The sequence below is a fragment of the Neolamprologus multifasciatus genome, chromosome 9, assembly GCF_963576455.1.
Source record: "Neolamprologus multifasciatus chromosome 9, fNeoMul1.2, whole genome shotgun sequence".
Classification (NCBI taxonomy): Eukaryota; Metazoa; Chordata; class Actinopteri; order Cichliformes; family Cichlidae; genus Neolamprologus; species Neolamprologus multifasciatus.
Window position 1 is genome coordinate 32,484,785 of NC_140447.1, and position 20,823 is coordinate 32,505,607.

The following is a 20,823-nucleotide window of genomic DNA, read 5'->3' on the forward strand; positions in this document are numbered from 1 at the left end:
TTTACAAAAACATGAACACAACGACTCACACTTACCCCGCAGTGATGATGTCACAGCAGCGCGGGGAGAATCCCAGACGTCTGATTACAGCCGGAAGCTTCGGTGCGTAACGCCGCGTCGTCCCTGCTTCCTCTACAGTCACAGCTGACTCTGGTTTCTGCAGCATCGAGCACGAGGTGGAGGGAAGGGGGTGCAGAGGTGGTGTAATGGGAAATAGCTACAGCACAACTCCTGCTGTAGAGTTCTGATTATTACACTGGTGTTAATACATCTTTAAAACTACTCAGATCCCTTTGGTTCACCTGTTAAACCAAAGCGTCCATGTTAGGGACTTCCTGTCCGCCCTGCAGAAACCTTCCTGCCCTGTCACAGTCTTTAGCTTCAGGGTTAAAGTTAGGTTTCATTTAGGCCACACGCTAAAAACTGCAAAGTTTCAGGAGCTTCAGGATATTTTGGCATTAAAGACTTTTGGATGAGAGAGATTAACTGAACCTAAACCATCCATCAACTGCTCATCAGCTGGAGCCCATTACAGCTGCTGCGGGGCATGAAGGGCACACCCTGGACGGGTTTCCCCTCTATCACAACAGTTTAAGAACTCTAAACCACCAAAACACAACCAGCTCCCAGGAAACCGGCCCAGAGTTGTGTCTCGGTGACATGAACCAAACCCAGGCCTTTGGTAGATGAGACGAGATTTGACTGAAGACTTTAAAAAGGTTCTTCAGTTAATGTGAGCTCGTCATTCTTTGCTCTCCTGATGCCGCTCAGAGCTTTGATGTCTCAGTGAAAGAAACGTGATGACAAACTGTGCTGATCACCATCCTGTTTGTGCTGTTTCCAAGTAAGACAGTGATGATGATGATGATGAAAGCAAACAGTTTGTCAAGCAAACCAGCAGCTTCATGGGAACATGTTCTAAACCTGGAACTGGTTAGGGTGGATCTGGGAAGGAAAGGAAAGGAAAGGAAAGGAAAGGAAGCAAACATGAGAATTCGTCAGTTTCTGTTATTGGCAGCTCGAGCATCGGCACCAGCCTTTAAATAGACTTTAATAACCTGAACCTGCTCAGACCTTTGAAACACATGGCACTAATCCTCTACCCCACCCCTACGCCATCCTCACCCCTTTAATTTCTCCCAAAATGACTTTGAAACCTTCCATCGAGAGGGGACCCCCCAAATGTCATGTCTAATCCCTCTGTGGCACTGCAGAGAAACCCCCAAACCTCTCAGTGATCTTTGGGACTCTCTTGTTAAAATCTAACATCTACAACCCCCCGAGATTAGAAGCCTGTTACGTTTGTGCTGGACTGGCACCATACCCAGTTTAAAACCCTTCTTTATTTTCTGAGGCGACTGAAATTAAATCTGAGACTCGTTTGGTCCTGAAACTCAGCTACAAATCAGCAGCTTTTTCAAATCCCTGTTGAAAGGTCCAGCAGGACCGTGCAAGAACCTATTAGCTGCTATCAAAATCACATCAGAAACTCAGGTTTATGCTAGAACACGGGGCACAACGTCTTGGGGGTGATCCTGGCTCAAGAGTTGGGAGTTCGTCTTGTAATCGGAAGGTTGCCAGTTTGAGCCCCGGCTCCGACAGTCTCGGTCGTTGTGTCCTTGAGCAAGTTGCCTACTGGTGGGGGTCAGAGGGCCCGGTGGCGCCAGTGTCCGGCAGCCAGGGTGGCTGTGGCTACAATGTAGCTGTCATCACCAGAGTGTGAATGTGTGTGTGAATGTGTGGATGACTGATTGTGTGAAGTGCTATACAAATACAGGCCATTTACCATTTACCAACACCTCGAGGCAACAGAACATCACTAGAACTTAGAACCCCTGGGGTTCCTGAAGAAACCGTTTAATAGAAACCATGAAACACGTTGGTGGTTATTTCATCATTTCTCTGTGACGGCGTCCTCAGATCACCGCCATCACAGCAGCAGAATCAGAGACTGCTTTCATCCGTGTCCTTCAAACTTTCCACTTTGAGTTTGTCAGCGTTCCCTCCGGTCCCCCCCCCCCCCCCCCACCCACCCACCCGCTGACTGAAACTTTAGGTTTGTTCGTTTTTCTATCTTCATCACTGAGGCTCTTCTGTCACGCCTGCAGACCTCCACCACTGTCAGCCGATGGCGGGGCACGTGAAGCCCACCGCCTCTTGGTTACTGTGCCCGTATCTGTGCCTTTAGGGTAAAGGAATCCCCGCCGCTATGCCCGCCGCGGGACGAGACGGCACAGTCATGAACCGTGATGCCATGTTGACTGTAGCTGCAGAGTGTCAGACAGACTGATAGACAGTCAAACGGGTAACAGATGGACAGGAGAGTCATAGCACAAACCCACTTCATCCAAGAATTTTCCCCTCGACATGCAACTCATTCACAGCCGACCGTGGGAGGAGGGGAGGGAGGGAGGGATAAAGGAATACCAGCTTTGCTCCATTAACAGCCAAACAGAGGGAGGGAGGGGGGAGGGAGGAGGGAGAAGGTAAAAGTTAGAGTGGTATGAGTCACAGAGGAGGATGGGAGGAGACTGGAGTGAAGGAGAGAGAGGGAGGGAAGGAGGGAGATATAATTATGGTGGGAGGCTGCCAGGGCGAGCGAGAGGAGAGAGAAGCAGAGGGAGGGAAAGAAAGACGAGCGAGAGAGAGAGAGTCCAGCCCACTCCGCTAAAACCATTCAACTGGTGAGCGAGGGAAGGCATTCACCACAGAGAGAGAGAGAACGAGGTAAAGGAGAGCGAGGAACTCCCGTCTTAACTTAGTCCAACTGCCTCTCCGACACACACCGACACACACCGACACACACAGACACACACAGACACACACTCTGTGCAGCGACTTCACCCCGGGAACCAGGATCCTCCTGCAGACTTCATCATCCATTCATCACATCTGAGACTTTTTCTCCTTTTTCTTGTTTTCTTGTTTTTTCTTTCTTTCTTTCTTGTGACGCCTCCACATTTTTCAGCCATCTGTCCCTGACAAAAAAGACACGGATTACTCATTTTCTCTGCCGGCGTTGTGTGTTTTTCTCTTTTTTGTGTCTGGTTTCTTTACAGCTTTTTTTCCTCCGTTTCACAGGTGGACTGTGAGCTGAGCTCAACTTTGCAGCTTCCAAACTTCTGAGAGAGAACGTGAGAGAGCGAGCAGAGGAGGAGGAAGGTGAATCTCAAACACTCTTCTTCTTCATCCAGGACTCAGTTTTTCTTCACTTTTCTACCAAACTCGACTCTTCTTCGTCTCCTCGGCTCTGTTTGAGCACCCGGCAGCATCACTGAATCTCCTGCCGTCATGTCGCCGTTGCCCCTGCTCAGCTGGACCCTCCTGCTCCTGGTCCAGGTGCAGAGCAGCGTTTCTGCCTCGGACCCGGCGGGGCCCGGGCTCCAGCCGCTTTCCCTGACCGTCCACCCTCACCACCAGCCGGACGCCGGCTCCCACTGCCCCTCCTGCGCCCTGGCCAGGATGCGGAGGAACGAAGGGGTCACAGCGGGGGACGGCATGGCGAGGGGGCACGAGCAAGATGAAGATGAGGCGGCTCAGCAAGACGTGGTGGAGGCGGTGAAGAGGCACATCCTCAACATGCTGCACCTCCAGGCCCGACCCAACATCACCCGGCCCGTGCCGCGCGCCGCGCTCCTCAACGCTTTGCGCAAGCTCCACGTGGGGCGAGTGGCGGAGGACGGCAGCGTGCAGATCGAGGGGGAGGAGGAGGTGAGAGGGAGGGGAAGCCGAGGAAGAGGAGGAGTGGCAGCAGCGCTATCGGCGGCGGGAGCTCGTGCGGGAGACGGCGGCGATGTTCAGGAGACGACGGAGATCATCACCTTCGCCGAGCCCGGTGAGTGTGACATCAACACGAGACAGGAAGTGTGTGTGTGTGTCCACCTGCTTAATTCCACCTGCGTACTCACTCAGTCGAACACCTCCACTCCCCACACACACACACATACACACACACACACACACACACACACACACACACACACACACACTGTAATCACCTCCTGCTGTTGTCAGAGAATACCTCATTATGTACTTACAGTCAGAGCTTCGTGTGTCACTGCCTGTGTGTGTGTGTGTGTGTGTGTGTGTGTGTGTGTGTGCACCTCTTAAAGTGGTAACAGGGCTGTAATGTGTTTCTGACCGACAGTAGCAACAAAGAGCGCGAGCAGGAGGCAGTGTGTGCATTGGGGGGGGGGGTCAGGTGTTAACTGCTTCTTCCTCCGCGCGTCACCTTTGACCTTCAGACCTGCTGCAGGTCCCGCTTTGCCTGCTCTCGTCGCGGTGCTCGCTGGAGTCACCAGGTTTCTGGGAAAGCCTGGTGACTCCAGTGTTTTTCCTGTTTCCTGTGTGTTCCCGTGTTTCCAGGTTGATTCTGGTTACTCTAAACTCTCTTAGGTCGGCCACAGAGGTGAGGTTTATAGATGTAGAAGCAAATCTGAAGTCCTCGATCGGCTCACCTGTCAGTCGAGCGGTGTGGGCGGGACTGTGACGTGTTCTTCCTCCTCTGGAGTTTCTGTAGGCGAGAGTCTGGAACAGCAGATGGAAAAGAATTTTATGAAGTGGATCTGTGCAAACAGGAGGAGAGGAGCAGCTTTTATTGAAAGGAAAACACGGAGTTTGATCTCGTCCGTAGAGTTAGAAACAGCCAATCACGATCAGCTGTCAGACAGCTCGACGTCGCCGGCGTTTCAATAAAATCAACCGGCCGAAACCTTTGCTGTGCTCGGAGTCTCAGGAAGACGCCGCCTGCAGCACGCTTAACCCTCATTATGCATTACAGCCACATTTCAGAGGCAGCTCTGTGCGCCCCGATTCTCCTCAGGCTCAGATTTATGGCCCCTCGGCCGTCGCTACGCTCCTGCTGGCAGCGACTGAAGGCAGCGTTCAAGGCAAATCAACGGCCTTGCTGAAATCTCACAGCACTAAGGACGCTAATTCAGATTACAGGCAGAAAACAGAAACGCTCAGTTTGAACTTCATTCACAAAAGAAATCCCCCCACAAAGCGGCCAGGCGTCCATTTAAAGTAAGAGCAGTTTTCACTTCATGCTCTGAATCATTAAATATACCTCAGCAGTCTGCTCTTAATATTTTAGCACCAGTTTGCAGCCACGTTAGCGCATGTGTCAGCCAGCAGGGGGCAGAATGACTGCATAAGCTCTGTGTGCTGCTGGAAACACTGAGCTGATGCGGTGACGCTGGCTTCTACACATGTAGTGATTTTCTGTTTTACACTCACACGTCTTTATTCTGCACGAGTCATACTGAAGTCATGTTTCAGTGCTACAGAGTGAAGCTGTGGAAGTGCCTGCAAATGTCCATTCTGCTGATTCACATTTTCTTTACCTCTTCATGTCAGACAGAGAATATTTCCAGTTAAATAAAAGCTCACAGCTCTCACCATGCCGGCGTGTCGAGCACTTTCAGTACTGTTTGGGTTTTCAGTTGTCCAGGTCATCGTAGGCTAACGAGCTTGGAAAGAAAAGCGTCTGGACTTCTTTAAGTTGCTTGAAGACGTTTCACCTCTCATCCGAGAAGCTTCTTCAGTTCTAGGGTCACATGGTGGGGAGTCCCAGATTTAAACCCCCTGGTGATCCTCTACCTAATCACCTGCTTGGGTTGTCTTGCGTTAATAGTGAAGTTAGAACGGTGCAATACTCTCCGCCCTGATGTGGCGGCGCTGTGGCTCAAGTTTGACGTTTTAGCTTTTTACTTGGTAAAGTTCAGAGTTTGGATCAAAACAAAGCAGGAGACCCGCCCATCCATCCACCCCCACCTCCACCCCCTCTGTGATAACACTGGTTCTTCCATCATTATTTTCCCACAGACACTGTGGGTGTGTGTTTTCTTGCACAGGAAGTCTCAGAACTTTGTGCCATCACCATATTGGCCCAAACAAAGGAGGCTTATCATACGATGAAATGTGCCCGGTTTTCCAACCGGTCTTAGCGGTCGCTAAGCAGCTTGGGTGAAACTCGAGTGTGTGGAGCCACCACCAATGAAAACACTCCCAGAATTCACTTTGGGAACATATTAAATAAAACAGCCAGCATCATGGTTGACTCCAGCCCGTCCAGTACCAGTCCTTGGATGAGTGTTCCAGTCTTGTGTGTGGAACCTTATTTTAAGCCTCGAGGACACCGTCAGCAGACACTTCCCCCTGATCTGATAAAACCTTGTTGTTTTTCTAAGATGTTACTTGATCCGCCATGAGAATACTTTTCACCCTGCCAGTCTTGTGCTTTGTCAGGACTAAGTGAGGCATTCAGGGACCGCGGTAATTATTTTGGGCGACGGAGATGGCAAGCAGAGAAGCACAGGGACAACTGGATTCTTGGCGGAGACCAAGTGTCAACCTCCGTTTAGCAGCTCAGACACAATATCCATCTGTCCGGCCTTCTCCTTCCATAAGCCCGCTCTGTTTATCTTCCCCCCGCTTCTCCCCACACACAGAGGACAATTAGGCTAATTGAACTTAATTGAACACATCATTAGCGACATTCCTCAATCCACTGTCGCCTCCCCCTCTCGCTCTCTGCTGCCCCCTCTAACCTCCATCTAGCCTTCGCCACTGTGGCAGACAGAATAAACCGGTCATTGTTGGTCTATTCTGGTGGCCGCCTCTGTCTGGGGATTCAAACTAGCATCCGTGAGATGAGCTCAGGTTCAGGTTCAGTGACCTGCAACAACTGAGAGGAAGCAGTGAATAGAAGCGGCTGATAGGACAAAAACATCTGTAAGATATGAAAATAAACTACAATTAGCGTGTTTCCTTTCTCTGTTTTCCTTTCTCTCACTCCCATTTTTCTCTTCCCGCTGCTCCTCGTTTGATCTCGCTCCTTCTCTCTCATCTTTTCTTGGCAATAATTCTTTTTTTCCATCTTCTTCTTTTTCTCTGTTTATCCATTCGTTGTGTTATTTTTCTTTTCATCTTCTCCACCTCTGCTCCTCATCTTTTCTCCCTGTCCATCAAGGTCTTAGCGTGACGCAGCTTTAGCTATAGAGTAACCATAGACCAGCTACAGACCAGCTACAGACCAGCTATAGTCCAGCTATAGAGTAACCATAGACCAGCTATAGACCAGCTACAGACCAGCTATAGTCCAGCTATAGAGTAACCATAGACCAGCTATAGACCAGCTACAGACCAGCTATACAGTAACCATAGACCAGCTACAGACCAGCTATAGTCCAGCTATAGAGTAACCATAGACCAGCTACAGACCAGCTATACAGTAACCATAGACCAGCTACAGACCAGCTATAGTCCAGCTATAGAGTAACCATAGACCAGCTACAGACCAGCTATACAGTAACCATAGACCAGCTACAGACCAGCTACAGACCAGCTATAGAGTAACCATAGACCAGCTACAGACCAGCTACAGACCAGCTACAGACCAGCTATAGAGTAACCATAGACCAGCTACAGACCAGCTATAGACCAGCTACAGACCAGCTATAGACCAGCTATAGAGTAACCATAGACCAGCTACAGACCAGCTATAGACCAGCTATAGAGTAATCATAGACCAGCTACAGACCAGCCACAGACCAGCTATAGAGTAACCATAGACCAGCTACAGACCAGCTATAGAGTAACCATAGACCAGCTACAGACCAGCTACAGACCAGCTATAGAGTAACCATAGACCAGCTACAGACCAGCTATAGACCAGCTACAGACCAGCTATAGACCAGCTATAGAGTAACCATAGACCAGCTACAGACCAGCTATAGACCAGCTATAGAGTAATCATAGACCAGCTACAGACCAGCTACAGACCAGCTATAGAGTAACCATAGACCAGCTACAGACCAGCTATAGAGTAACCATAGACCAGCTACAGACCAGCTACAGACCAGCTATAGAGTAACCATAGACCAGCTATAGCCCAGCTACAGACCAGCTATACAGTAACCATAGACCAGCTACAGACCAGCTATAGTCCAGCTATAGAGTAACCATAGACCAGCTACAGACCAGGTATAGACCAGCTACAGACCAGCTACAGACCAGCTACAGACCAGCTATAGAGTAACCATAGACCAGCTATAGACCAGCTATAGACCAGCTATAGAGTAACCATAGACCAGCTACAGACCAGCTATAGACCAGCTACAGACCAGCTACAGACCAGCTATAGAGTAACCATAGACCAGCTACAGACCAGCTATAGACCAGCTACAGACCAGCTACAGACCAGCTATAGAGTAACCATAGACCAGCTATAGACCAGCTATAGAGTAATCATAGACCAGCTACAGACCAGCTATAGACCAGCTACAGACCAGCTACAGACCAGCTATAGAGTAACCATAGACCAGCTATAGACCAGCTATAGAGTAACCATAGACCAGCTACAGACCAGCTATAGACCAGCTATAGAGTAACCATAGACCAGCTACAGACTAGCTATAGACCAGCTATAGAGTAATCATAGACCAGCTACAGACCAGCTACAGACCAGCTATAGAGTAACCATAGACCAGCTACAGACCAGCTACAGACCAGCTATAGAGTAACCATAGATCAGCTACAGACCAGCTACAGACCAGCTATAGACCAGCTACAGACCAGCTATAGAGTAATCATAGACCAGCTACAGACCAGCTACAGACCAGCTATAGAGTAATCATAGACCAGCTACAGACCAGCTACAGACCAGCTATAGAGTAATCATAGACCAGCTATAGCCCAGCTACAGACCAGCTATAGAGTAACCATAGACCAGCTGCAGACCAGCTACAGACCAGCTATACAGTAACCATAGACCAGCTACAGACCAGCTATAGAGTAACCATAGACCAGCTACAGACCAGCTACAGACCAGCTATAGAGTAACCATAGACCAGCTACAGACCAGCTACAGACCAGCTATAGAGTAATCATAGACCAGCTGTAGACCCACCTCTGGTCCCTTAATCAGTTTTTGGAAGTTAACCCTGTTAGACGTCTAGCACACTTGCAGATATTCTAGCTCTACTGAACCACCACATGCATCCTGATGGTCTGTAAACTTTCAGTTACCAAAGACTGTCTGGTTCCATCTTGTTGTCCAGGTTCTGGTCGACTGTGTTTGCTAAACAAAAGCAAAGCCAGTGAAATTACAGCTCTGCCTTCATAGACCACATAAGTGGTCTGAAAAGGAAGAACTAGTCCAGATATGTGCTTTAGATACTTGGAAACCCTGAAAACTGGCCACTAGATTTGAAGTAAGCAGATCAGCTGACTGGTTTCCAGCATAGGCCGTGTTTATTCTGGGTCTCTGATCCCAGGTGTGGCTGTGTTTAGAAGACAGTGAGTACAGCATGAGAGTGAGACCTCTCCTCGTTGTCCTCTCTCTGCTGTGTGGCTCCATTGGGAGGAATCGGAGAGTTTAGGCAGAGAGGGAGGACCGGGGGAGGAATGAGTGGGAAAGAGAGGAGGAATCTGTGTGAGCCTCGGCATTTGTCCCCGGATGAACCGCACAGAGAAACAATCGGGTTTATATTTACCACATCAGAGGCTCAGAGTGAGACTGGCCGCACTGGGAGGCTCCCAGTGTGGCTCAGAGCAGGAGCGCTCTTAAATGTTGTTCCTGTGTTGTGACGTTAAAGGGAAGTTGTTACCTTAACAGTTGAGATAAGACTTTTCCTGCAGAGATAAAGAGACAGGCAGATAAAAACCAGCTTCTTCTGCGTGACTGGTTTAATTTGTCTCGAGTCCAGGAAAAGTTTGAGCTGTCAATTTATCCCGTGTGGAAGCCTAGAGCATCAGCTGAACCTGCACTCAGCATTAATGAGTGTATGTGTGCGACCTGTCAGCTGACACTGAGCAGATTCGTCCTGCTCCGATGTTCCTCTGAAATGAAAGGTTTGGATCGATGTTTTCACACGGACACGCCCAGCTGCTGTGCATCCGTCTGCTCGTCTGATGGAGGATGACGTTAGAGCTGAGAAGAAGCAGCAGGACTCTGGCGGGTTTGAAGCCGTCTGCATGTTGGTGTTGCAGTCGACGGTCACGTCAGACGGCGGTGTTTTCTCTAAGCGGCACTGTGCTAGAGTTTCGCTGGCGTTTGTCTGTCAGATCGGGCTGCTTATCTGCTCTCGGTATAAATAAACTGGCCTGGGAACCCAGACTGACAGGCAGGCTCAGCCACAGGACAGCACTGCGACTTGAAATTAGCTCAAATTTTTACGTTCCCCGGAGAGAAATGTGCTTCAGACGAGGGCTGAAAATGAGAAACAGGCCACAAAAGCACTTTGTTAAAACAACAGAAGTATGAGTGTTGGCTGGTTTAACGCTGGGACGGCCTCTCCGGGGTTTTATTGTCTTCGTGTTTGAAACTGCTGGAATCGTTTTACAGCCCTCTTTTATTTGGTACGAAGAGCTGGCGCACGTGATCCAAGCAGAGCCGTCGCAGCTCCGGGAGCCACATCTGAAACTTCTCTGCTGCTTTCATTTCACTTTATTGTCCCTCCAAGTGAGAATAAAAGCACGACACGCGACTACTGGATGGAAACAACGAGTCCAGCTCCTTAGCTCCTCCCACGCAGAGGATCAGTGCTGACGTGGTGAACTTTAACCTTTAGCTGGTGAAACGGGCGTCCTGTAAATTGCCTGCTTGCCACTTCCTGTAAACACCTGCGTTCCATCAAAGCCTCGAGAAACCAGGATCAGATGTTCACAGACTTTGTTTAGACGCTCAGAAACAGACGAATCAGAATCAGGACACTCAGCGACGCCAGCTGCTCGCAGGGTTTGGTTTTTACCGATGTTTAGAGATTCTCAGTCGGGTTATTGTCACCAGAGCGTCCTGCTTTATCATCAAAGTCTGAGTATTTAATCCAGACCACAGACAGGTCTTCAGGTGTGTGAGATCAGCTTGTGTGACCAGCCGACCACGCCCCCTTCCATCATGTGAGGCCAGGGGATCAAAGCTGCACTTTTCTTCATAGCCATCTTTACCTGAAGCTAACTGCTGAGTGCAGCGCGTTGTGACATCTCCACCTGTTCAGCCTCGAGGTGGCGCCTTTGGAGGCCTCGGCATCCACGTCCTGCGTGCATGTGCACATCACTGTCACGCCAGCAGCACGTGACACCATTGGATGAGTATTTCATACCATCCACGTTACTGTGACCGACCAATCACAGTGTTTGTGTCATGTGACCTGATTGTGTCTTTGCGTGCAGCGTGACTGCAGCTGTGATTGGTTATTAAACACTCTTGTTTGCCCCTCCAGCCGGCGCTGAGCCTGCTGGTGAACTCGCCATTTTGGTGGGTTTGCCGACGTCACTGTGACGGCTCAGCAGCTTTGTAATCATGTGACCTCCGGTCTGAATTAGTTTGAATCATTGTGTTGAAGCGAATTATTGACGATGGAGAGTCTCAGGATTTAAAAGCTGTAACTTCTTCTTTCTGGTCACATGACGATTTCCTCTTTATTGGAGGTTTTTTCCTTTTTCATTTCTCAGCTTCTGATTTCAAAGCACAAACATGTGAAACTGCAGCTCTTTAATCCAGACTTTCTCCACATGCTTAACTTGAAGCATATTTAACCTGTGCAGGTAAACACGGGGCCGGCCACGCCCTCCTAATGTAAACTGTAGGACAGAAGAAAGGGCGGCTGGGCGGCGGTCAGGACAAACACGACGAACACCGACCGAGCTTCTTCTCACGTGACAAACGTCTCACTCGCTGCAGAGACAAACACAGCACTGGCTGTTTTAGGGACTTTTTTCAGCGGTGGATTAATACACGTTTCGTGCTTGAATGATAATAAACTACAGCTTATCTGAGCCGAGGATTCTGGGAAACGGCTGTCAGCTGTTTGGTTTGATAGTGAGGCGGTTGTTTGGTTACTGCTGACCGCAGACGCTGAGTCACAACTTCTGGACTTTAGTTTTCATGTTCTCGCTCCTCAGAGGAGGAACCCTGACCGTCTGAGAAACAGCAGATTTTAGTCAAATATGGACGCCCAGGACAGACTGAGGCTGTCAGGGCTTCCTGCTCCTCACAGGAAGAGCTGTGACTCTGCAGGTTTCACCATGAGCAGGACTGTGTGAGGACGCAGCCTGATCACACCACCAGCTCATCCTCATCCTCAGGGCGCACACACACACACACACACACACACACACACACACACCCAGTACCCATCTGTCCAAACATGGGCACTGTGTGTGTGTGTGTGTGTGTGTGTGTGTGTAAACATGGGGGACAGAGGATGATATGATGAAGGAGGGTGTGTCCACTCACACGTGTCAACGGTCAAATCCAGCTTTAGTGGTTTAGGTTAGGCCCCGCCTCCTCTGAAGGCCAACGCCCTCTTTAATCTGCTGGCTCCTGACTGTAGAACATGAATATGTGTGAGAGTGACAAAGTGGAGCTCAAACTGCGATGGCTGTTCCCTCACAGCAGGTCTCTGAGCGGCGCTCCGAGCGGAGCTTTTTCCTTTTGTGGCGCTGCTAAGCTAAGTGCTGACCTGAGTGTTTTTGTGATGGGATTAGGTGTGGAGTTTGTGTTTGTGGTTTTAGTAACACAGATAAATGCCGTCATGAAGTGTGACCTTTGACCTCCAGGTGTCCAATAACACGATAACACTGGTCAGCGCTCCCCCGTGTGGGTGACAGAGGGGATTAGAGAGGATTTAATAAGATTTATAATAAACCAGCCGTCCTTTTAACAACATACCAAACCGTGTTTGTGCTGCGTGTTGGCAGGAAGTCTGTTTAGCTTGGTCTGATAAATCAAGTCACAGTCATAATAATCTCCACGCCGCGCCGATGGAGGGGAGGGAACGCTGCTGGACTCAGAGGTCAGTTTATCGTTCCTGACTGTCAGATTCCTGCTGAACCATCAGAGTTAAACCCAAACACAGCTCCACCCCCAAACCCTAAGAAGCGAGCGAGCAGCCACAGCAGCAGCCGTCGTCATTGGTGGGCAGCGTGTGGTGTAACGCTGGTGTGAAATGGTTATCAATGCTCCGTGTTTGATGGTTACAGTCAGGTATGAGATGGTTTTGTGAATCTGAAGCCGACATTTGATGGTTTGAGCTTCGTATTAGGTTTGCAGTGGGTGTTGAACGAGCTGCTGATATGATGTAAAAGCGTTTCTAGAATCAGTCTGTCAGGATCTAAATTGGTGTTTAATGGTTTAAACGATGTTGTTGACTTTCATTGAGTTTCTTAAATAAAATCGAAGCTATTTCTGGCGTCTTCTGACTCCACCTTATATTTATCTTTATTCTGATGAGACTTTAAGTAAATCAAAGGAAAACACTGAACCTAACTGTGTGTGTGTGTCCTCGATGCGCTCGTGTAGATGGAGGGGATTAGCGGCGAGCAGGCAGAGCGTGATGCGAGGGGAAGGCTCGCAGAGGTCGCAGAGTGTAAACGAGCGTCTCCTTTCTCGCCTCCTCTGCTGCTCCACCTGTCGCTCGCCCACCTGCTCTCACCTGTCGCTCTTCTTTGAGCAGCAGCAGCTCGCAGTGATGCTTCAGACCAACATGTCCAACTTTGTGTCAACGCTTCTTCTTTTTCCTTTTTTCCATTCTGACAGTAAAAGCTTTCCAAAATCCACAGAAGCTGCACATTCCTGACATTTTTCCCGTTTAATGGCAACAATGCTTCGGATGCCTCAAACCCACCCACTCATGCACGATCATGTGACGCGTGTGGCAAATTCTTTTCTTACATTAGTTCATGAGAAAATAGACGGAACAGCTCAAAGTCGCTGCCCAACCAAACTCCATTCACTTTTCTTTGGTTTTAGGGAAACGGTGCAGAAGTCGTCCATACTGTCGTCTTTAGCATCCACACATCTGACCACACGGTCACATGACCTACAGCCGGGTTTAACCCTGTGCGCTGTAGCAAAGAAAGCATTCGGTTACAGTCCAGATACTTGTTTATCTCTCAGGCTCACACATGTTGCAGCTTTCTCTGAGAAATTACAGTGCAGGAATGTTTTGGCTGCTTCTGGGCTCGTGATAAGAAAACTTCATGCTTTTTATGACAGTTGATTTTACAGCTCACAGAATGAGATCAAGGACGAGCGGCGCGTTTCCCATCGCTTCTGCACGCAGATGTGAACGAGCGTCTGTCCGCAGCTCGGCCGTCACCGAGCAGCTCTGATTGGCTCCAGCCTAAAGCTGCAAACATGCAGCTACTGTGGATTTTTATGAGCTTGTGAGAAAACTAAGAAAGAAGCAGAAACCTGCAGCTGATACCCTCAAAACGCCTCACATCACCACAGCCGGGCAGAAGCAGCACGTCTGAGTTGAACTGCTCCTCTAAATAGAATAAGAGGTCAACAAAGCATCATGAGTGAAAACATGGCTGCTCTCGGCGGCATGGACGCCACGCCACGCCAGCGTGGTTCTGCTCGAGTGCCCACAGAAACCCACAGAAGCCGTGCTTCAGCTCCACGCTGCCAGATTGGTCCCTTACGCTCTCACAGGATCTCTGTGCTTGTTTGAAGGCTGCAGAAGCTATTCTAAGAAACAATGAATGAACTTTTATTATATCTTCGTGAAGTGTCGACGATGATGCAAGCGAGACAATCGCCTCCGAGTTGTCGCTTGAACTGTGTTAATGGACTCGCTCGAGTGCCGGTCGCCTCCACATACGCACACGAGCCGCCCAGTCACACCGTTCATCAGCTGACATTCAGAAACTCCCAAATCGTGACTTTGACTTTCTGCACGGACGCCCACGGGCGACAGACATCAGGGAGAGAGCGGGAAAGGTGATGTGAGGAGCTTATGCAACACCGGCGTAACTGGTGCTGTTGGTGTGGAGGCTTCTAGGAGATACAGTGTGTGTGTGTGTGTGTGTGTGTGTGTGTGTGTGTGTGTGTGTTTGAATGCTGGAGGAGGTTTTGTGTGTGTGCAGGAATTCAGCTGTTCCCTGCAGAGATTGTGAGAACTTTAATGTCTGTGTGTGTGTGTGTGTGTGTGTCTGTGTGTGTGTGTGTGTGTGTGTGTGTCCTCTTCTTTCCTTCACATGATTGTAAACTGACTTTAACGGCTCTGTTTTCTTTTTTTTGCTCAAAGTCTGCTATCAAAATAAAATGGGAGCTTCCTCCAGGGAGCTGCTGAAGCCTTAAATGATTCAGCCAGTAAGCGTCCCCACTCTGCGATCGCCTACATAGAAAACTATCTGCTCAGGAAGCCAGCAGCTGCTGCGTGAAAATGCAATATTTGACTTCCTGTTCAAACAGCTTGGCTGGCTGTGACCTGCAGAGGGAAACGCTTCGTTTGTTTTCAGACACGCTGCAGTAAATCCACTCGTCCCGGGCCGCGGTATGACAGTGAGCTCCTGGTGGGAACCATTAGCTGCTTTAAACGCTGCCTGACTCCAAAACCTCCGACCGCTGCTGCCGAGTCAGCAGGAAGAGTCCAATCAGCTGTGTGTAGCTCACATGTGTCTCACAGAGTCCTCAGTGTGTGTGTGTGTGTGTGTCTGCTGACGTGTTGTAAAATGTGTGCATGCTACAATTAGGAAAGGTTCACGGCTGTGTGAGTGAAACAGTCCAAAAGGTCACCGCACCCTCTACTGGTCAAGGTCACATGACTCACAAAGTGACTGAGGTGACTGAGGTTGGGGTGGATGGACGGGTTGGTGTGTTTGAATGTAGGCGGTATGACAGTCTTTCTAACCGTCTCCATCTGTCTCCGTCTCAGGTGAGGTTCCGGGCACGGTGAACTTCGTCCTCTCCAAAGAAGGCGGCGATCTGTCTCTGGTGGAGCAGGCCAACGTCTGGCTCTTCCTCCGTTTAGCCAAGACCAACCGCAGCCGAGCCAAAGTCACCATCCGCCTCTTCCAGCAGCACCACCCGTCCGGCGGACATCCGTCTCTGCCGCAGGACGACACCCTCCTGTCAGAGAAGACGGTGGACACCCGCCGCAGCGGCTGGCACACCTTCCCGGTGTCGGCGGCCGTGCAGGCCCTGCTGCAGAGCGCCACAAGCACGACACTGAGCCTCAGGGTGGCCTGCCCGCTCTGCGCCGACACCGGCGCCACCATCGTCCTGGTCTCGGGCAGCGCTGAGACATCGCAGCGCAACAACCAGCGGGAGCAGTCCCACCGGCCCTTCCTCATGGCCGTGGTCCGGCAGGGAGACGGCAGCGACTCGCAGCGGCGCAGGAAGCGCGGGCTGGAGTGTGACGGGAAGGTGCGTGTCTGCTGCAAACGGCAGTTCTACGTCGACTTCAAAGACATTGGCTGGAACGACTGGATAATCGCTCCACGCGGTTATCACGCCAACTATTGCGAGGGCGATTGCCCCTCCCACGTGGCGAGCATCACCGGGTCCACGCTGTCCTTCCACTCCACCGTCATCAGCCACTACCGCATGAGAGGCTACAGCCCCTTCCAGAACGTGAAGTCGTGCTGCGTGCCAACACGCCTACGAGCCATGTCCATGCTGTACTACAACGAGGAGCAGAAGATCATCAAGAAGGACGTGCAGAACATGATCGTGGAGGAGTGCGGCTGCTCGTAGACGCAAACCTGAGCCGGAGAGGAGGAGCACCTCTGAGCCCAGAGAGGAGGAAGCTGACTCTAGGATCATCACGTCACTTTTATTGACTGCGTTTCATCCTTCGCCTCCGTCCGTCCCTCGAGGTCGCCCTCTGGGGTAAAAACTCTGCTCCAGACTCATCCAGCAGAACTCAGAGTCTCCACGGCACTTTCAGAAAAAGAGAAGAAAAAAATCTCTAATATATTTTTGTTACAAACGGAGGAGCGAAGCTTATTTATGTGGCTGAGACGTTCAAGCACCGCAGAACCGACTTCGGAGAGACGAGGTGCCTGAAAAAAATGCGACAAAAGAAGAAAAAAATCTCAAAACTATGCAACTTGTTTCACGTATTCAGACCTTATTGTATTTTATTTGTGTCCGTTTGTCGGCTCCCCAAATGTTTACTTTCTCAAAATGTTGGAGGAAGACAGAAGAAGACTCTTGTACTTTATTTAGAAGTATACGTTTGTGATGCGTGTGTGTGTGTGTGTGTGTGTGTTGAGAGATACTTGAAAGAAACAAGTTGGCTCGGCTGCTGGAACCAAACACTTCTTTATGTTATAATTATTATTGTCAGTAAGTATATTAATATTATTATTGTTGTTAATAATATATTGTGTTATCATGTCTCTTTTTTAAAAGAAGCGTTTCAAACGTGTTTATTTTTTGCACTATAGCGACACTCGTGTTCAGATTAGCCACAGACAGACAGGACAGACCGGAGGGAGGTCACAGGTTTGAGCCCCACTAGTCTTGACAAAATACTTGAGCGTGTCATCAGTTGTGTCACTTCCTGGTTGCTGAGGCTTGAAGCTGGCATCTAACGCTCGCTGCCAGAGAATCCTGATTTTGCCAAAAGCACGTGGACAGGTGGCTGACTCGCGTTAGAATGTACGTTTGATTTCAGGATGTTGGTCTTGATGCTGTTTCACAATAAAAGTCTAGCAGGAAAGCTGCATCCCCTTCTGTTTGTTTCTGTCACTGCTTCTCAGTGAGCTGCTGCCCACGCCCAGCTCTCTGTACTCACAGCAACAGTGAGGTTTATTGACGAATCCTACGTTTATTCACTTCTACGCTGATGACACAGTAATTCACTCGTCAGCCGTCTGCACTCACAGATGTTGGATTTCAAACATTCAGCTGATTTTCAGCTCACCTGCTTTGAAACCTTTAACTCCAGCCGTTTCAGTTCAACTTCTTTTCTGATTGGCTCACAAATAGAAACATTTGGGTGAACATGTTCATCCATCTCTATGACATCATCCAGACTGACGTCTAGAAAAAACAGTTTCTTTCTTCTTTTGTTTTGCCTGTCCTGTTTGGTTCTTTTGCATCAGAATTATTGTGTAAAGGCGAGGAAAGATGCCCAACGGAGACCATCCCGGCCTTGCCATAATGGTCTATTTGATTCACCTTTTATTGTTTATTTTATTTTATTTTCACTTGCTAAATACGGGACAGACTTGACTGGGGAAAAGAAAAACAGCGGAGAAGAGGGACGGGGATAAAGGGCAAAAAACAAAAACCAACTAAATAAGCAGACAAAAAAAAATACATATATCGATCACCTGGATCACCTGTTGAGAAAAAAAAAAAGAAAACAAGCAGAAGAAAACGAGAGCAATACAATAAACAACATCACAATGATATATGGGAATATAACAGTAAATACTAAATATTAAACATTATTGTGCAGCACGTAAGATCGACAGCACAGTGTGCTTTGAGGTAGGAGCCAAAAAGGGTGTAGTTTGTTTGTAGTGTGTTTGAGCACCCGTGTGTACACCTGTGAGCATGGACGCGCTTGTTTTTAAAAGGTTCCTTCATGTAATGATCTGTTAGAGGGTGTGGGGGGGCCACAGCCCTGTCCACCAGGGCATGAAGCAGGTATGGAGGAGATCAAGACTCCAGACATCCAGAGGCCCTCAGAATACAAGAGACCAAGGAAGACCAAGCCCCAGGCCGAGAGGCCGGGGGCACCCCACCCCCGAAGGGGCCCGAGCGAGCCCCAGGCTCCAGGCCCCGATAAGCAGCCACTAGGAGTGAGCCGGTGTGTACCTGGGCGCCCATCCCCGGACACAAAGAACCACCAACGCACCGATGTCTGAGGGCGTCTGCCACTGGCAGGGGGAGTGGTGGGGGGAGATAGGCCTCCAGAAAAAACAGTTTCTACATTTTTAACATGAACATGAGCTTCATGACAGGAAATGAGGAAAAGCAGAACAGTTCTAGATTTATAAAAGATTACTAAGCAAACGTTTGCTAACAGTAGACACACAATAGATGTCTCCAGAAAATGACGTTCTCCACTCACCTGCTGCTTTCTGGCACTTAGCGGCCATTCGAGGAACTATGGGTCATGACAGGTCAGGTGGAGGCTTCTGATTGGATAAATCTGCACATGCCTGTTGCTATATAGCTGTGCTAGCCAACCAGTTAGCATGTACAGATTAATATGTTTATATGGAGCTAAGTACTTACATAATCACACGGGGAACCTCCGGTCTGTCCGGTCAGAAGCTCCGAGGACTTCTGCTAAAGTGAAGCACTTAGAAAACATGCTGGTCACACACTTATGTGGGATCCACTTCCTGCGTTTGTAAAACAGGCTAGCTAAAGTTCTCTGTGATAGCTAGCCTACAGCTACCCGCCTATCGAACCTCTGCAATCCACGTTCACGTCTTTGTCTGTGGTGAATGTTTACACCATTAGCATCTCATCTTTCTCAATGAACTCAAAAACAAAGCGGCCTTTATGTCTTTATTAAAGTTACGTTGTGAGTTTCATGGGATTTTTCCACACAGGGGCTAAAATTAAAACAATTTTTAGTTAAAATTGGGTAAAATTTTATTACAAAGATCCTTGAAGTTTTTCTCCTATGAGACAAATCGCTGCATAAACGCAGCATTAATCATATAAAATGTTGTTAACATGGCACTTTGGATACATGAAATGGGAATTTTCATATGAATCATAAAATTCAGTTGATTTGGTGAAAATTCAATTTTGACGGTGAAATTAAAGCTGTTAAAGTTTATATTTAATGTCTTAGTTTGCTTTAGGAGACCAAAGAGTCGAGTTTGTGTATCTGTTTGTTTTTAAATGAAAAGCAATGAATTTATGATCTGATTCAAAAGGATTTCACAGAAAAACACAGAAAATGAATATTTTGTCCTGAGTGAACAGACGATGTTTTCATGTTTTTAGTTTCTCTGCTGTTGTTTCATCCTCTCGCTCTCTGCACATCAAGAACTCCACTTCCCACAATGCTTTACTCTTCATTGTTCTGAACTGAAAAAAGAAAAAATCCACAGCCGTAAATTTGGGAGAAAACGCCGTCCAATCAGATTCCGGCTGTTTGTGTGTCGTGTGTGTTTCTATCAGTATTGTCGATTTGTTCACCAAAAGTTTTGGAGTGTTTGTCGCCTTTTTGATGAAGTTACATGTTTTTACTTTTTGGATTTTTTTGTTGTTATGATGGTTTCATGGAGGAGGGCGGAGCCTCCTCTTGTTCTTCTGGACTGTGGGGCGACCTCGGAGTTGGTCCTGTGTACATGGACACAAACAAAACGTCAGTGCAGAAAAAATCTCAAAAAGAAGCAAAAAATAAAAAAACAAACAAAACGTGGTTGTTATTTGTTCAAATTTTGTTTATATTGAAATGAAAAAAAAAATACTGACACTGAACAAAGTGGACAAAGAATAAAAAGTCTATTTTTTATTCTGTATATATGGAAATCAGATTCCAGTATGTTGCATTGCTTTGTTGTACAAATCAAATGTGCTTGTGGCATTTTTCTAATCTAATTTATTTTATAGTATTTTTTGTTTTTCTGCTTCACCATTAAAGTTTAAAGGACGTACACAAGAGTCACGAGTCATCGTTTCTTTTCCTGTGAAACTGGACGTGTGGCGTGTTTAAAACATCATGTCCTGTTTGACCTCTGACCTCTTCCTCAAAGTCACTAGATTAATCTGAAGTTTGCTGTTAAGAGCTGTTTCAAACTGGTTCTTGCTGCCATCGTTTGCATTGATGACACAGAGATATAACGTTAAGTATCGTCGCTTTAAAATACAGTTACCATGGTGACCCTCAGGTTTAAGGCTCCACTCTTGGACCACACTCGTGCACAAGGAGGAGGCGCAGCGGGAACTCGCTTCCTCATGCAGAGGCAAAAATGTAGTCTGTGCTGAAGCTGCGATCCACGAGGACAGAGGTCAGAGGTCACCCTCGGCTGACCTGTGACTTATTACAGCCGCTGGGAGCCTGAGTGTTTGCTCTGCACTCTGAACTGAAAACAGTGAGTGGGAACAAG

At 48.4% G+C, this 20,823-nt stretch overlaps 1 protein-coding gene across 2 annotated transcripts; it reads left to right on the top strand.

Annotated features, from left to right (window-relative positions):
- The first annotated feature begins 2,459 nt into the window (after positions 1-2,459).
- inhbaa (inhibin subunit beta Aa) lies at positions 2,460-20,375 on the top strand. 2 transcript variants are annotated; one of them, XM_085171765.1, is made up of 3 exons: positions 2,460-2,727; positions 3,082-3,835; positions 15,669-20,375. In XM_085171765.1, the coding sequence occupies exons 2-3, from the start codon at positions 3,292-3,294 to the stop codon at positions 16,487-16,489; spliced, it is 1,365 nt and encodes a 454-aa protein (XP_085027891.1). In that variant the 5' UTR covers positions 2,460-2,727; positions 3,082-3,291; the 3' UTR covers positions 16,490-20,375. The 2 variants fall into 2 exon arrangements, with proteins under 2 accessions (XP_085027891.1, XP_085027890.1); XM_085171764.1 differs by having other exon boundaries at positions 2,460-3,835.
- The last annotated feature ends 448 nt before the right edge of the window (positions 20,376-20,823 follow it).

What these genes read in the sequence shown, in the direction of transcription:
- inhbaa (XM_085171764.1), top strand. Translation starts at nt 3,292, where the DNA reads ATGTCGCCGTTGCCCCTGCTCAGCTGGACCCTCCTGCTCCTGGTCCAG. An exon ending in CATCACCTTCGCCGAGCCCG is followed by an intron (nt 3,836 to 15,668) that starts GTGAGTGTGACA and finishes TCTCCGTCTCAG; the next exon opens with GTGAGGTTCCGGGCACGGTG.